Genomic DNA, 17,633 nt, shown 5'->3' on the forward strand with positions numbered 1-17,633 from the left:
TCATTTTCTAAAATGTGAACAAAGAGAGCAAACAGCTTCCCCATTAAGAGAGACGCTGTGCACATTTACGCATGAGGAACAGCAGCGTAACATCACTGATTATTTCAGAAGCAAAACGCGTAGTTCTGTGTCCTCTAGTTTATAACTAGTTTATAACTACAGGTTCTAGTTTTGCTGCTTGAATTTCCAATGATTACATTTCATTACACTCATACATCAATACAATACAGCATTTAAAAGCAACATGGACTGATAGAGGGGGAGTGAAATGTCCATGCAAAATGTACATTATGCTAAATGTCAGGTGAGAATTTATAATAAAACTTATTCCACTGGCCTGTATTTGTCTGAAGCAGCCACACCCCGTCCATTATCTGGTGACTTCCTAACTGTTTTAGAAGAATGCACCGTATGCACTAGCTGTTAATAGGAGAGGGATATTTTCTGAATGAGATCCAGCGCTGCTGCTGTAGCTGAAGTGTTGACAGCCTAATGTTGCTACTGTCTAATGGGCTCTGATGGCTGGATGCTGGCTTCAAGAGCTGTGACGCAGGGAGCTGGGCCGATCAAAGCATCATCCGAGGGAAACATGGTAATGCAAATGGTAACGACAGGGTTGAGGTAAATGTGTTTAGACGTTAGCAGATGTGGCAGGTACTGTATCTCCAGATGTCTTCATGTGTCCCCGGCGAGTCTTTTCAAGGATGACTCCATACACAGATGGGGCCTGCCAAGAAGCAGGAAGTGATTTCTTTTCCTCTGCAAGTATTCTTGGTTCATAAAACACATGGACACCTCTTGCAGGGCATTGCCAATGGCAGAAGAAAAGCTGATGCCGGTGCCAAAAGTCAGCAAGAATGTAGGACAGCTTGATTTGCCCACATCTTTTGTACCGAACATATACTGCCTGTCTCATTTGTACAAATAAATAAATAAATACTTAAGCGGCTGTGTAATTTTGATTCCACAGATTTCTACTTCACAAAGGGCTTTACAGCTGCCATCAGTCTTAAAACGTTAGGACAGCTCACAGAGCATTACTCTCTGAAGATGCAGCGTCATCTTCACCATCACATACCACAGAGTGATAGCATTTAGAGAGGTTTAATGGGGTTGCAGAGCAACACAAATTGCTCAATGACTACTTCAACAGGTGCTCACACTTCTGAAACTCCCTTTCTGGCTTGCCGTTGAGATGAAAATCTGTCGACAAGTTTTCAGCTGTTACCTTATTAAAACAAATGAAGTAATGTTTCATTTATGTATTTATTTGTTGTGCTGTAAGTTACACCATACCCCGTTGAGTGGACATCAGTAGAATCAGAGACCACGGACTGAAATGAGCTGTGGAGAAAGAAAGTGGAATCGTCTATAATTGGACGCTTTTGACCCTCAGCACCCGAATGACGTGTTTTGCATCGAAACCGCACCACTTTATGTCTGTGTCATCACTCAAACTGGTGATGCTCCTTTTAATATTAGATGTGGCTTCATGAATCATCAAATTTAGTAATACAGATAACTGCTTCCGAAGCAGTATATTTAGTATGGACACCATAGCTGTGACCCCAAATCCACACTACATACTAATTCTATACAATTTGTACTACATACTAATCAGCATCATATCATGTGTTAAGAGTTGGTAACTGCAATTTTGGAAAGTGACAAATGAAACTTCACATGGAAACATGTCCTAAGAGTTAATACTTTATATTTTTTCCCAAGATGCATTTGGACCTGATTCCAATTGGAATTGGTGATCAACCATGTGAACAGATGATGACGACCGTCTGAACCTACTAGAAGGTGTGACAGGCCTGTTCTAACTCATCACCATGACAGTGATAATTGCTGATAACGGCCATTCAATCAGCTGATCACATTTGAACTTATGTTCAACATGTCGTATATTGCACCTTTAATGAAAGTGAACATGAATGCATGTATCTGAACAGACTGATGTGAAAAGATATCCTCCTTGCACGATCAGTGTCTATTTTGGATGGTACTCCGTACTCTAGCTTTTGCATTGCCAATTAAAATCCATTGTGTTGATTTGCAGCACTAATGTGGCATCGTGCACTTCCACTAAACAGAGGCTATTAGTCACACGCTGAAATAAGCATTTTAAATGCCACATGTTTGATGAAGTTACGGTCGTGTTTCATAGATCTTAATTAGAAGTAACCACAAAGACTTTGCAGCAGACAATTATTTGCAACTTTTCTAATGGTGTTAATTGACATCAAATTATAAAAAACACGAGGCGTTGATATTTAGCGTTTATCTGCTCAGAGTTAGTCATTTACTCAGTGGTTCTGCAGCAGAGGCTACGGCACACACACACACACACACACATACACACAGACATAAATACTCACGCACCCACAATGGATGCCCGACACGAGCCCTTTAGAACCTTGCTAGCTTACAGAGAAAAGAATCACTGTGTGAACTTCACCACCCGGCAAGATAAGATAAAAATTGAAAATAATGAATTCGTTGTTGGTATTGTACTTCTTCAAGCAGCAGCATTTTTGCAAAGGCGGTGGGGAAATGCATTGATCAAAATGAATCGTAATGTGATACGGGCTCATTAAAAGATTTGCATTGTGCTGTGTTCGGTCAGAGCCAGGAAGTGTGTGGGCTGTTGTAAAGGCAGAGAATAAAGGCTCAGTTGCTTTTACTTTTCAACATTAAGTGTTCTGTATACCAGATGTCAATTTCAAGAGCATGAGTGGGCAACACAAGATCTGTTCTTGAGTCTTACTCTGATACACTAGCGAACGGATCAGAAGAAGACAGCGGCTCAACAAAAACAACAACCGCCGCGTGATGAGAAGCAGACATTCATCCGTCGCCTGTTCTTCTTTGTGCTATTCAGGGTCTGTCAAGGCTATTTTTACCACGCTGTGTCTCCGTCTTGTATCAGACTCGGGCAATTAAGTTGACCTGCCATCTCATCTGATTCTCTCAATCACTGTGAGCCGCTCTTGAAAAACACCTTTTTCACCTTCACTTTCGGGCACGTTCCTGTGGTTTACAGATTGCCAGGGATTCAATTTGTGCCACAGAAATGTCCCGTGCAATTCTGAACCTGATCAGCGGGTGAGATGGGACTCTCTGCCTCCTGAAAGGAAACCTCTGACTGCCTTGCAACAGCTGCCTGAATTATCCTTGTTGAGCTGAATTGCTACAAGGGAAGCAGATAATATATAAACACCATAGCCTGCAATTGAATCCTTGTGCCTCAGACTGAAAATCTGCAGTCAAGGGGTATCAACTACATCTCCATGAACTCCATCCAGCTATTTTGACTTTTTCAGATATTCTAAATTCAGTTTAGCTCTTACTTAATAGTCTCTGCGTAGTGTATAAATTACATTTGCTCCCATAACTGTCACAAGTGTCCAGACGAAATCTGATCTGTGAGTGTGCTCCACCTTGCATCTCAGCCTCTAGCTGCGCTTCAATACTCTCCTTATAGTGTGCGGCGCTCCTCTCTCCCACAAACCAGTCACCTCCATCACCATCATTCACATCAAAGTGTCAATCACGTCACAGGGCAGCGGGGCAACAGCAGTGATGTCACCAGCTGTAGCAGAAAATACAGTGCACTGATATTTGTAAAGAGAAAATGGCACTGCGGTATAACGTACAGAGATACTAACCCGGTCATAAGCAGGATACACGTCAAGGCTGAGGTTAAGGTTCTGATATCTGGTTTAATTTTGAATCCAAAATAGCAGACTGAGATTATTTTAGCTCCAAAAACTAACAAATCAGGAAACAGGCCTTTCATATTCCATGGCGCTGACAATGTCTGCTGGAATGACAGACTTTGCTTGCAGCACATTATATCAGCTTTAGATCCTTAATTTGGTGAGTAACTTGTCAGAAGACCAAATTTAAACTCTTGGCTATTGTTTCGTTAATGTCCTTTCTGCAAAGAGCTGTCAGTGACTGATTGTTAAGGACATGGTTTGACATTTTAGGAAATATGAATATTTGGTGTCTTGCCAAGAGTTATATGAAAAGATCAATACCACTCTCATGTTTGAGCATTAAGTTTGGCGCTGGAGCCAGGAGGTGATTAGCTTGGCGTAGCATAAAGACTGGAAGCAGAGGAAACAGTGAAACAGCCAGCCCGGCTCTGGTCGCAGAGCTTAATGTCACCTGTAGAGAAGGTTTCTACTGTAAAACATTTCAAACCGGTTTGATAATAAGCCAAACACCGTTACGGGCCATTACAGGCTTGCAAAACACTGGCTGGTGGAACCCCGTCAGGTCTTGTCATCCCAAAATACACAAACATTTCTGAGTAAACCTCTACTGAAATTGGATCAACTTCATGGTGCCGGCCTCGGCTGGCCAGTAAATTGTGCACTGCCTGTCAGACACTTTGACTACATTAGTCTGTTGATAAACAAACATGTCATTATGATAATCACATTGTCATATTGCTTATTACTAATACAATACAAGCTAGATTGAGCACTGTGACACCATCAGCACAAGTTGCTGATATAGGCTTTTTAATTTGCCAGAACGTTTCATGATGAGAATTTCCATTTCAGCCGGTTTGCAAAAAATGCCGAGCCGGAGCGGTGCAGGTACCAGATGTGTCCGGCCTGGCAGACCAGCTCAAGGTCCTGCTGAGCAGATCGGTTACCTACACCAGCAACAGCGGAAATGTACCCCACTGTAGTCGCCAGAGTGCGCTAGGTAGCAGGAAAAGGTATATTAATTTTCTTCCCATTCACAGACATCTCCCTCTGACTGCTAGCATTCTGACAAGCTATAATCTTCTGGCTAAGATGGCGGTGTTTCTTTAAGAGGGCGTTGTAGACTTTTGGGAACTCTGAAACTACAGAGAACGAGCTTCTAATCTATCACAACTCGCTTTCAGGTGATGTCAAAGGTAACTGTCTTCTCATTATGTTGGTGAAAGGTTACCAACTAAGTAGGTCAAAGTTTGGAATTGATTAAACTTCATACACAGCAGCAAGGTGGAACATCCAAGCTGCAAATAAAGCCAGAGGTAGCCCTACCACAAGGTGTGTTTGTTGAGCCTGGCTTAAGCTGTTAGGATGCTTCAAACTAAGAGCCTGTTCTTGTGGATGGACAGAATGGTCAAACACAGGGCCTTCATCCAGGAGACCTGTTTTTGTGTCCCGTAACGTACTTATGTAAATCTTTCCTAAACCTGACTAGTACTTTTGTTCCCTAAACCATAATTGTTTCAGTGTTGGTGGGACCACCACGTAATACGCTGTCAAGAAGTCATGGTCCTTTCATGGATTTCTGTGAGATCTGTGAGCCTTGAATCTGGAGATTTAACGATGTTTTTTACACACACACACACACACACACACACACACACACACACACACACACAAAACATTTGTAGGTGAGAGAAGAGAACATAAAGTTTGCACACACACACACACACACACCTCTCAGAAGAATTGAAGGGTGAATTGTTTCAAAACCAACAATCTGATAAGCACGCCTTCTTCAAACAACTATTTTCCATCTCTTTTCAGGTTTCAAGTGTGTGCTATTATCCTCATATTTATTATGAGCACAATGTGCAGACACATCTAAAAGGTTAACCACCGCACAAGACTTTCTATAAACCACCTTCGCCAGGTCCTCTATGAACCACGCTGTAAGTGAATTAAGACAAATTCACCCCACTTACTGTAAATTGAAGGGGACACAAATTGAGTGGGCCGTGAAAAATATTGTCATTGCATGATTGAGAAAGAACATAAGAAGGAAAAATGGAAAGGAGGAAGCAATAGGAATGATATTCTCAGGAGCACCTAAGGGCACTTACTGAAATAAAGTGTGCGCACCTGAGGCTTCACAGGCTCGGCTGAGACTGCCCCGACATATTACCCACAAAGCCTGTCCACAGGAAGCCTCGGACTACTCTAGAGACATTTACAGCATATAACTTCAGACTAAAGGAAATAATGACATATTTGTGAGCGTTCACATGGGCTTTGGAGAGCAGGACTGGGAGCCTATAGTTTGTTTATGGGCATATGCAGCGCAATGGCGAGCAAACGCTGCTCATTGGAGCGTGACAGAGTCCGCCTGTCTGATCACTCCCAGGCACATACCCGAAGGATCGCCGAGCCCACACAGTCAGGCTTTGGAGATGTTTGTTGTTTCAATGTGTCTCTTCTGTTTTTTGAATTCTTCTGTGGGATTGTTTTTCAAATTCTCTCCTCTCAGCTGGATGTGTTAAGTACCAGGTCTGAAAGCACACAGATGAGACTCTGCTTGCGTTGCAATGGGATGTTCACAACCTGATTTGGAAGCTTACATTGTGTAATTGCCACGTTACACAAGATGAGTGTGGCCAAGACACAAGGTGAATGTGAGCCAAGTGGAGGGAGAGAGAGAAGAGAGGCAGAAAGAAACATGGACACAGATTTAGGAAAATCAAAGCATAACAGATTTAGAACTGGCAAATGAAGGACTTCTATAAATATATCAAATTATAGAGATGTTTACAACAGAAGGATAAGACCCACATGTTCACACCGACATCTCAAGAGTGTTTGATAATGTAAATGGACCATCTATAACAAATAGCTAGAGTAGTTAAGATTCAGATTCTCCAATTTGTACCTATGTTTTTTTTTTAAATGATAAGATAGAAGCAGATAATCACCTGTCTTGTGTCTACAGTAAGGGCCTCTTGCAACAAGAAGGAGCTCAGACAAGAATTTCTTAAAAAGCAAGGAGGTAAAAAAGATATATATATATATAAATAAATAAAATAAATTAGGTGTTCAATTTAAGCATTTTAAAAATAACTAAAAAGCATAATCTACTGAGTGCTTGCAGTAGAAATAGTATCCATCCATCCATTATCCGTAACCGCTTGTCCTTTTCAGGGGCGCTGGAGCCGATCCCAGCTGACAGTGGTGACCTGTCCAGGTTGTACTCCGTCTTCGCCCAGACTATCACAGGGCACAATTAGTACTATTATGTATTTTTTTATTGCAGATTTTCTTTTTCTAAAATCTGAAAGTTATAGGCTTAAATAGGTATTTGTCTGTCTTCTTAACAACAAATAGAAACAGAAGGCCAAAGGAATTTGCAGGTTAATTATCTGTAAACCACCTCTCATCTCTTACATCGGATTAAAAGGGATCAAGGCACTCTTCTGGGATAAAATATAAAAAAGCCTTTAATGGGAAGAAAGCTGTTTGGTGCCGCTACGTGTAACCCAGCTCCATATTAACATGAACAAGCTTCGTCTATGTTTTCACAATTTCACCATGAAAGAGCCATCCGATTAAAAGCTTTAGAACTTTTTCCCAGATGAGTAACTTCATTATACTTAATGATAATAAGTTATAATTTCCGAGCACTCCGGATGTTTTCTTTTTTTACAGGAAAAAATAATATATATATTAATAATCTAAGAAAAAAACTTAAATATTTATAATCAAAAAATCAATAAATTTACAAGAAAAAAAAAAAGAAAATAGTTTTAAAATAGCGTGTTGTTTTTTTTAAATCATATTGCTTCACAAGATTCTCATGTGAATCCAGCCTCCATGCAAGGTAACCAAAGTGGTGGAGGACTGACAGCTAGCACGACTAAAAGTCTGTATGTACCTGAAGTTGTTGAGCAAATGCAGGCTATCATTACATTTTAACGCAACCGCCAATCAGTCGTCCTTTTTTCAACAAGACAAATATATTACAACCTCAACCAACTATCAGATAGTTCTGCCCTGTATATCAGAGGGTGACTTGTACTGTCTTCAAATGGAACCACTTTCCTCTGCTGCTGAAATCTTGCATATTTAGCATATGTCAGCTCTGAATGGCATGCTGGATTTCTGCCATTCGGATGAGCAGGTTGTAAATGTGTTTGGCATGTGGCATTGAGAGCCCCCAAATGTCTGAAAATGAGCAGATTATGAAGGCTTGATGGTGTAGAGAGAAAACCTCTGCACAGACAAGATGTGACTTTGGTGAAATAAATCTGGGGCTTGGCGGCAAATTGGGCGTTGCCATGGCTATCAGAATGCATACACAACCAGAAATAGATTTCCTCAACACCTAGAGAGGGGGTGTGAGACTGTCAACTGAGACCAGCGAGTTTCTCACAACGCTTTGAAGAGCGTCATATAGTCGACTCTTCAATAATTAGTGACAAAATCTTTAGATATATCGAGACACTACTGTTCTCTCTGCAGGGCTTCAGTTTATAATTCACCTGCTTCTGTTCCAGGAGGACATGTCCTACATATCTGCAAGCAACAAAGCTCAAGAGTAATCTTCTTAGACTGATAGACAATATGTCAGCCTTAATCCGTCTGAGTGACGGAGCAAAGTACTAAATGTCTGACATTTTATAATGCAAATAATACTGTCCCTGTGCATGTTGTACCTCCATTTGAGCAATATGCCACAGGCCCCACGGTGAGAGTGCTCTTTGCCTGTAACCTTTTTCTCAGAATCTCAACGCCGCTCTGCCAATACCCTACCAAGAAACGTGTTTGATCAGTTGTTCTTCTCTCTCTCCGTTTCCATAATTGTAGATGTGAGTTGGTTGGTTGCTGTGTATCATTCTGACATGGTGATGTAAAAAGATGAAATAGTAGTATTCAAATGTTTTCTTGGTTCTTACCATAAGGAGGCTCAGATGTGCCTTTATTTTCTGGACCTTACAAATATAATCACTGAGGACTACATGGACAACACACGATCTATACTAGGGTTGTAACGCTATCTGAGGTATTTACCAGTGGCGGGCCGTGCATTTTATACCTGGGCCTTCAGTGCTGTCCTCCTACAGTTGAACCACCTCCTAATAACCTCATTATGACGCCACAGCTACACTTATTATTTGTTTCTAGGGGTGTAACAATACAGGTATTCGTATTAAACCGTTCGATATGAAGCTTATGAAACGAACAACACGTTTGAATAATACTAGTGCATTTGGAAAATGCAGAAGCGTAAATAGTGGGAAATATAATTTTTCCGGTGGACTACGCTCAACCTTGCAACATGCTGTCTGACACTCCCACCCCGGAACCAAAACATTGTACTCTGCTGAGGCGCGTGTGTTCTGGGACACACACTATGCTAAACTAGCTTAGCAGAAAAACAACAGCAGCACACACACTACAAACTCTCCCTGCAGCGTTTAGCTGTTCCCTACTGATTCAAACAGGGCTAGTGAAATCGCCACACAATCCCCATTTCTCCAGATCATAATTCTTGCTTTGTTAATGAAAACAGATACATGAAGCATGATGGGATGCTTCGTCATTAACGGACAATGCATAGAGTCAAAATCAATGTAATTAACACAAAATCAAGAACAAACTCACAACAACCAGTCACATATGACAACAAAGCATGACAAATCAATCCAGCAACATTGCAGTGCTAAAACACGTATTCCGCCGCACACTGAAGAGCATGGTCCATTCAAATATTATTCACATCAGAGGGAACAATATCAACCATATCATAAAAACGACATCATAGATAAATTAACACAGTAGTTACGCTACTGCAGATGTAAAAACAAAGCACTTCACTTACCAAAGCTGCCGTTCACTTAAAGACAAAGTCCATCCTCCTTTCTTTGTTAATGAAGAGTTTAATGACGCGGTTGTACAGAACATCGGTGCGGTTCAGTTCCAGCCAGAGGTCCTCCTGCGAACGTGTTCGTTGAGTTGTAGATACACTCGGGTCTCAGCAAAAGTTTTCAAAAGCACCGTTGGCCGACCCTTTCTTTCCTTCTCCAGAAAGGCATTGACAGTAAATCCTCCACCAAATCCGTTTCTCCTCCTTCAGCCATTGAGTGTTAAAAAAACAAAGCTAGGTAAAAAATAAAGAATCTACACCAAACAAAACGCTAAAAATGTCATGTCTTGTCATAACTTCTTACATATCTTTCAACTTGAACTCTTACTACTAATACTAACTTCTGCTAGCTAGCTTCAGCGTCACAACAGTCACGCTAGCCCACTGACCAATCACGGCGTACGTTAATGCTGACGTACTTATAGACTACCTCGGTAGCTCTGGCACGTCAAAGAATACGCCCAACATGTCAAACTAAAGATCTGATTGGTTGAAGACTATGACAATCAACAATATCATCCCCATATACTTTAATCTGCAAAGGTTTCCTAGCGGGCATCGGGCCTCTCTTCTTACCTAGAGACACAGAGGTGAAATCTGATTGGATAAAAGCTCTACTTAAAACAAGCTGCACTGGAAGCAGAGCAACTGAGGAAGACAGTAGCTGTGCAATGAGAAAATAAGCTAATGGAAAAATAATTAGAATACATGTAGTGTATTTATGAAAAATTATTAAATTACAAAATAGCTATAACTTTGTGATTCTGTTTAAGCCAGCAGAGAAGGCTTTGCAGGCCCTGACAGCCCACCACTGGTATTTACAGTGTATATTGTCTCATATTAATCAAACTTATGCCATCAGAATACATTATAATAATGTATCACACAATTCTACAAATAGTGGCTTTAAAAACGTAATTGTAATAATTTTACATTCCAATTGTTACACCAGTTTCCACTCAGGCCTTTTGGCTATCATAGTACATGCCCTACCTTGTGCCCCACCGCTAGCACGACTAAGAATCTGTATGTATCTCTATGCATGAATATATGCATGATAAAGAACACCTGCCAACACTCCTGTTTTTTTATTTATAAATATGGTTATTTATTTATTTACTTATACATATCAATTATGGTATCAAAATAATTGCTGAGATTTGGAAATAGGTACATTGGGGTGAGAAATGAACAGTGAGACAATCGTTCTGGTTGTAAACAAGCAAACCATTTAGCCAGATTAGCTAGCACTTTATTTGGAGGTTAAGAAAAAAGTACCGGTGACGTCTCTAATGATCTCACTGTGAATATTTATAAAACCACTGGCCATCTGAAAAAGAGAATATGTACATTAACAATAAAATATAATAACTAACTTTAATAACATGGATTAAGAGCACACAAGGAAAGTAGCTGGGTCAGTTACTTTCCGTGTGCACTTGAATCTTTGAATCTTTAAAGACTTAGTCTAGCCTGCATGTAGTTTGGGAATATCAGCTCCTTGTAATCATAAATAAATGCTGATTTTGTGAAACAGAGCAACAGAGTTTTTTGAAGTACCAAATTAATTTAGATAAATATTTAGTCACTTGAGAAGAATGACAGAAAATTTGGGGATAAATCACAAATTAACTGTTTGATAGTTCTGGTTTTGAATCAGATGACTCTTTATTAATCTCAACTGCAGAACAACTCATTCTTTAGATCTGCTATTACGACAGTGCTGTCCGCATACACAGCTGAATTGGGGTCAACTGCGGCTCAGTGATAGAGCAAGGCTGTCCTTCAATCAGAGGATCGGCGGTTCGATCCCCTGCTCCACTAGTCCATGTCGATGTATCCTTGGGCAAGACACTTAACCCCAAATTGCTCCCGTAATTGCCTGAGGTGTATGATTGGGTATGAATGGTTAGTTAAAGAGTCGTGATAGGTAATCCTGTCATCAGTGTATGAATGTGTGTGAATGGGTGAATGCCATGTAGTGTTAAAGCGCTTTGAGTGGTCATAAAACTAGCGCTATACAAGCACAAGTCCATTTACCATTTCAACACATTCACCCCAGTTTACTCAGAGCTGTCAGAGGTCTTTCCATAGACTGGAGGGAAATCAGTAGTTGAAGCGGACAGACACAAAGTAACGGTTGACAGAAAGTGGATACGCAAAAAAAAGTACATTCTGACCAAATTACGAAGTAAACCCTGGAATGAAAAGAAAACACATTTTGCTAAAAACAAGTGTAGCCACAGGCCTGATTCAGTTCAACTCTGTCTCCAACAAAATGACGTTTCCATTTAACTATACTGGACCACACGACAACCTCCCTACACAGACTTCAGCAGACTATTAGATACGTATTTCTTATATGTAAAAAACAAATATAATCTTTTTTACATAAAGAGACCAGGCTGGTCAAGGTTACGCAAGGTGCTTGGACAAACCTTGAGCTGCAATAAAAACAGTTATTACTACCGTTTCACATTTTAATTATGATTTAAACTATGTTTAGGGTTGGTTAGAGTCCAGTGGACTCCAGTGTATTACAAGTCCACTGGGCCTGAGCATCAGGGATTTTTTTTAATGCATTTAAAAAATAAATGTACACAAAAATGTGTTATACAAGTAACAAACTCCTTTAAGGATGTAGTTAGTGTGTAGGTTGTGTGTGTAACATGAGCGAGTGTGGGTAAATAGACCCATACGTAGAAGTTTCAGTAACGTTACAGCTGTGACCGTAGCAGTGCAGTGTAGTTTGTTGGTGAATAAATGCTCCAACTCATCAAGACCCAAGCCACGTTCCCGTGTCTTTATTGCCACCTGCTTATTAAAGTGAAGGAGTCTTGGATCGCGGACCCTTATATGTAAACTTTGCAACAAAGACAAGTTTGATCCGATTTTTTGACAAATGGATATGTATAACACATAAAGTGAAGCCGATGCTGAAGTGTCTTAAACTTGGATTCTCTTTAATGACTCCTCTGGTTGTATAGAAGTCTATGAGAAAATGACTCTACTTCTCTCTTGATTTATTACCTCAGTAAACATTGTAAACATGAGTTTATGGTCTCAATCTCTAGTTTCAAGTCTCCTTCAACACAGCATGATGTCCATTCAGTAAATTATTGTCCATTTAGAGTCAAATAGACCATAAAGCAGGGTATGCTTTAGGGCGGGGCTACCTTGTGACTGACAGGTCTCTACCACGCCGATGTCTGTTCTGAAGGTTGGCTGTGGATTTGTCTTACAACTTTAACCATTTCACAGTGTGTTTTTATTTCATGAAAGTTAAATTGTAACATATTGGTCTCCTAAAAATGTCTTATTCAGTGTTTGTTTATATTTAGCTCCACCCTCTACTGTCACTTCTGGTTGCAAAAACAACAACATGGCAATGGCCAAAAGGCCGACCTTAAGGCTTCAAGACGGCAGTCCACAAACCAATGGGTGACGGCGCAGTGATTGCGTGCACTTCTTATATACAGTCTATGGAGATGACGTTTTGCCATCAGTACTAAAATCAGTACAGTCCTTTCAGCTGTTTTAGGCCTGTGTGTAAGTATTTTTACTCATTCTTGTTTCCCTGTATTTGACTCCTGTGGCCAATATTTCATGAGTCATAATTATAACCTCCAATCCAGTCTGACATACAGGCTGCCAGTAATGCGGGGTGGTTAAAAGACGAGCTTTGTAAATACCTTAAAGGTTAAATATTAAGAGCAGCGAAGCCTTTATCTAAGCTCCGTGGCATGTTGTTGACTCATCTGTTTATTTATACAGCAGCTCAGATTGTAAAGACCGAGGACGTCTGTTCCTGCTTATAGCAGCAACTCTACATATTTAATGCGAGATCCTGTATTCTCGCACGCCTCGAGTTACTTGTTTGCGTCAACTGAAAGAATAGGGGCAAATTGTTTCATAGTTACACAAGTATCACTAACTCAAACAGTAATGTTTTATTTTCAGGGTAAACACAAATTGGCAGAAGCAGAGAAGCAAACAAAGAAGCATGAAAGACATGTTCATATACTGTATATTATTTTGTATCCCCCCCTTGCCTCCACTGTCAGGTCACTTTTCGTGGAGAGCTACAGTAGTTTGTCAAGCCCACAGAAAACACCTGAGGCACAGAACGGAATTTCAGTCAGAAGCGAAGTGGAGGGCATGGGAGCTGGTGATACGCGTTTGACTGTAATTGGCTTTGTTACAGACAGGGCTAAGTGGTGTGGGTGGAACACGGAGCTGTGCAGTACGGAACCGACAGGACATTGACTCACTGAAAGCAGTTTGAGGACAAACTTTTTTTAAGGACGGCAGATTTTGGAGGCCAAAAAGACGTTTCACCCGTTTCATTGCCTTGGATTCTCAGTCCATTCTTATTATATTTTCACTCTGAAGAAGGAGAAGAAGAAGCAGGCGTGTCGAGATATCAGTGCTCGCAGCAAATGAATACTTTTTAACTTTGCTTCAGTGCTTTTCTGCCAAAAGACTTTTTTTCTTCCCATGTTAATTAAAGTTTAAAGCAATAATCTAAATTGCATTTAGGCTTAGATTATCTCTTGGGGATACTACATAAAGCATGTGTTATATAGGTTCTGATTCATGCTCAGATTTAACACAAGAAAACAGCTTTCATCTCTTTTCTTTCCACCTACATCCAGTATTTGTTGTGTCTGCAGAATGGACAAAATGCTGCATAAAAGGTAGCTGGTCAAACAAGTAATAAAATGCGTTGGACCAGAATGACACGTTCAACAGCACTGCCAGCTACAATGTAGCAGAAACACACTGCACATTTATGCTCTGAGGAGACAGGCTCGTCGGGGACTCGAGCTGAGATTTCTGCAAAATTGAAGTTCACATAAATGGCCATTATGATATGACATAACTGCCAACATTACTCCCTTTTCTCCCATTCTTTGGTCGTATTTACAGAGAATTTTACAGGACGTAATAATCAAATCCAGGAGCTGTGAACACGCTTTATCTTTGGATTTTAGAATGTTGGATGGACAAAAAAAGGGTCCTCGGTGCGTCACATTCAGCATGTACATGATTTGGTACAAGCTATAAATTGAAACTAAGCATTGAGGTTTGACACCTGCAGCTGTTGGTCATCTGATTTGGATATGTGCGCCACGTTCAACAAATCACTGCCTACTCTAGTTCCTGTCCTAAATAAAAGGGATTCACAAGAGTATCCCAATGCGCATCTAAATATGCTTACACTCTTAAAATAGAACTAAATCTTTACCTTACCTTTTGTTAATGAACAAATATTTGTATTGCATCACAGATAGGACACACACATGTGTTTTTTGTGATAAAACAAAAAGCAATCCTTAATAAGGTAATCATCAGCTCACTGCATACATAAATAAAATCTGTTGTTTTTTACATTTACAATTCCTGTAAATTTAAAATCAGGTTCTATTTTTCACTTCTCTACCATGACAGTGTGCTCATGTGAGGATGTCCGTGATTATTCACCATAATCAACGTAAGGCCTTTACACATCGGGGGTGACAAAGAAAATGTGATGTACTCCCCTGCCAATATTATTCATCTAGGGCTTTTATTGTGATAGGTAAGAACATGAGGGGTGTATCTGAGACTCCAGAGCCTAAATATTGTTGTTTTATAATCCTCATAAACAAAGCTGCAACTCAACCTGTTCGGCACAGCTTTCTCATCGCGTAATATTCACGCGCTGTGTGAAAGTATTCATGACATAAACAACTGTTCTAACATATATTGCCCCTGGTGTGTAAGAGCCCTTACTGCAAGTGTTTTTATTGCGATTTGCGATCAATGATAATATCCTATATCGTCTGCAGTAGGCCTAAATGTGCTGCCACGCTGACACATCCCTGACCCTCACTGCTGCCGTTACATTAAAAGAACCTCAGGTCAACAAGCAAAGGGAGGCTACGAAGAGAGGCCGCTCTGCAGCTCCAAAGGGTGCAGGTCATTCAGGCCTGTGGCTCCGGAAACATGGCTTCAGGAAAAGGGAAGGAGAAGGGCTGAAATTGCTTCACCCCTCACACAACCCACGGCGCTACTTGAAAAGCCTGCCCTCTGGTAAGAGATGCTCCACATGACCAGCTGTAGCCGGACATCAGTTCAGCTGCTCATACACCCAAGAAGGTCCTGAGAGAAAGCCTCTCTCACTCTACAAATACAAACAAAGCCCTCACCAAAGCTGGAAGCACTTTCAGGTCTAATTCTAATTTGTATTAAAAAATACAGTAAAAAAAAAATAACCCTAATGTCAGTCCAACTGATAGAATAGCACCCCTGGGATTATCGTAACTGTCTTATTATTCTGGAACCAAATGTTGTTGAAATGTGATGTGTTTAGTGACAGGTGTCCATGTCTGGCAGAGGGTGACAAGTGTGCGTCTCTCTCACTCACTCACACGTACCAACACGGATTCATCTTAGACAGAGATGCGGCCGCTCTCTCGTGAGGTGGCGCGTGCCCACCTGACGGCCAGCATAAGCGCACTTTAGGAACCCTCTGAGGATTCGCGCATATTGCCAGTGCGATGCTTAAAGTGAACGCGGCGAGTCACTTACACTGCTGTTCTGCCCGGACCAGTGCACCATAGCCTGGTTGTGAGATGAATCCCCGGTCAAGGCGAATGTTGAACTGTTGAGTTTTAGCTCCTCTTGCCGACCGGCAGCTCTCCGCTCCGCTCCGCTCCAGCGCAATTCAGAGCGGGTCACTCTGCGTCCAGCCGCCGAGCGCATGTCCTCTCCCGCGTCTTGACTTTGGGCTGAACCGGCGGATCTCCTATTATCATCATCATCATCACTGTTCCTTCTGGCGCGCTTTCTGTAGCGGGTGGCCCCAGCGCTGGTCTTCTGCTCACCACTCGTTTTGACATTGGAAACTTTCATCTTTGCGAACTCGCTCTCGCCAGTATCGCCTGCTGCGTGCCGGGTGTCTGTATTCCGTTGCAGCCTTGGCTCCGCGTATTCCGCCCGAATCTCTGGAGCGCATTCAGCGGAACCTGCTGCGCAACGGAGCCGCCGACTTTCGGCACTTGCCGCCCCGGATCTCACTGCCCCGTCTCCGTGTCCAAAAACTTCTCTCTCTAATCCAGTTGTGGATTCACTTGTGTCGAATTTCAGCATTAATTCCTGTGCACGCCACTTATTCCCAAGATGGCACGACCTGCAAGTTATCTCAGCTTTGGCGGCATGAAAGAAACAGAGCATCATCAGAATCAAAAACCAAAACGCACTGTGCCACTTTGGGCGAAATATGACCTCCCTGTCCATCGCTGGCGGCAGAGAAGAATGCTGAGGATGCAAGACGATCTCTTCCCTCACTCTTCTCTTTGTCTTTTCGGGGTGTAAATTGCCACTCGGCTGTGGAAGAGGAAGTGCTGCGCAAGTTGTGGCGTTGCTCAAATGCAGTGTTGTAAAAAAAAAAAAGTGGTCCAAGTTGAAGGATTTCATCAAATGAAGCCCTGCACGCATGGGGGAGGAGCTGATCCACACAGAGATGGAGGATAATGCTGGACTGACTTTCTCCATATTTGTTATTTCCCACCATATGCTCGGCTATAATTAAAGCAGTCAGTAATATAGTCATTTTGTTCTGCTGCTCTTTTATTTCTCCTCACAGCCACATTTTCTGAGAATCTATTTCTGGTTCTTTTCTCTCTCTCTCTCTCTCTCTCTCTCTCCTGATGCAGATTTTATCACCATCTTCCCTTCAGGGAGAGTAAATCGCTTCATTTTGCAAATGAAACTGCATAATTTCCTGTGATGATGCTGTTTGGATTCAATCCTTTTCGGTCTGAACAAGGCAACCACTAATTGCAACGTATTACAGATTTTATTTTTCTTTCAAATTGCCCATTTCTGAAACGAGGGCCCTCTTTGTCAAAAGTCTGCATACAAAAGAAACATTCAGACAAAATCAAAAACACAAAATCTGCATTTCTTGCAAAAGCAAACAGACACAAAAGATGTCTTCAAAATGGTGT

At 41.3% G+C, this 17,633-nt stretch overlaps 1 protein-coding gene across 1 annotated transcript in view; it reads right to left on the reverse strand.

Annotated features, from left to right (window-relative positions):
* The window catches only part of sorcs1 (sortilin-related VPS10 domain containing receptor 1), a 147,442-nt gene extending 130,257 nt beyond the window's left edge, over positions 1 to 17,185 (reverse strand). The window contains exon 1 of the mRNA XM_076091047.1: positions 16,213 to 17,185. Within this exon, the coding sequence (XP_075947162.1) occupies positions 16,213 to 17,178 (966 nt within the window). The 5' untranslated portion in view covers positions 17,179 to 17,185. The remainder of the gene's footprint in view (positions 1 to 16,212) is intronic.
* Positions 17,186 to 17,633: the final 448 nt, after the last annotated feature.

The sequence above is a fragment of the Anarhichas minor genome, unplaced genomic scaffold (assembly GCF_050575085.1).
Source record: "Anarhichas minor isolate MPS153535 unplaced genomic scaffold, ASM5057508v1 ptg000014l, whole genome shotgun sequence".
Taxonomy (NCBI): Eukaryota; Metazoa; Chordata; class Actinopteri; order Perciformes; family Anarhichadidae; genus Anarhichas; species Anarhichas minor.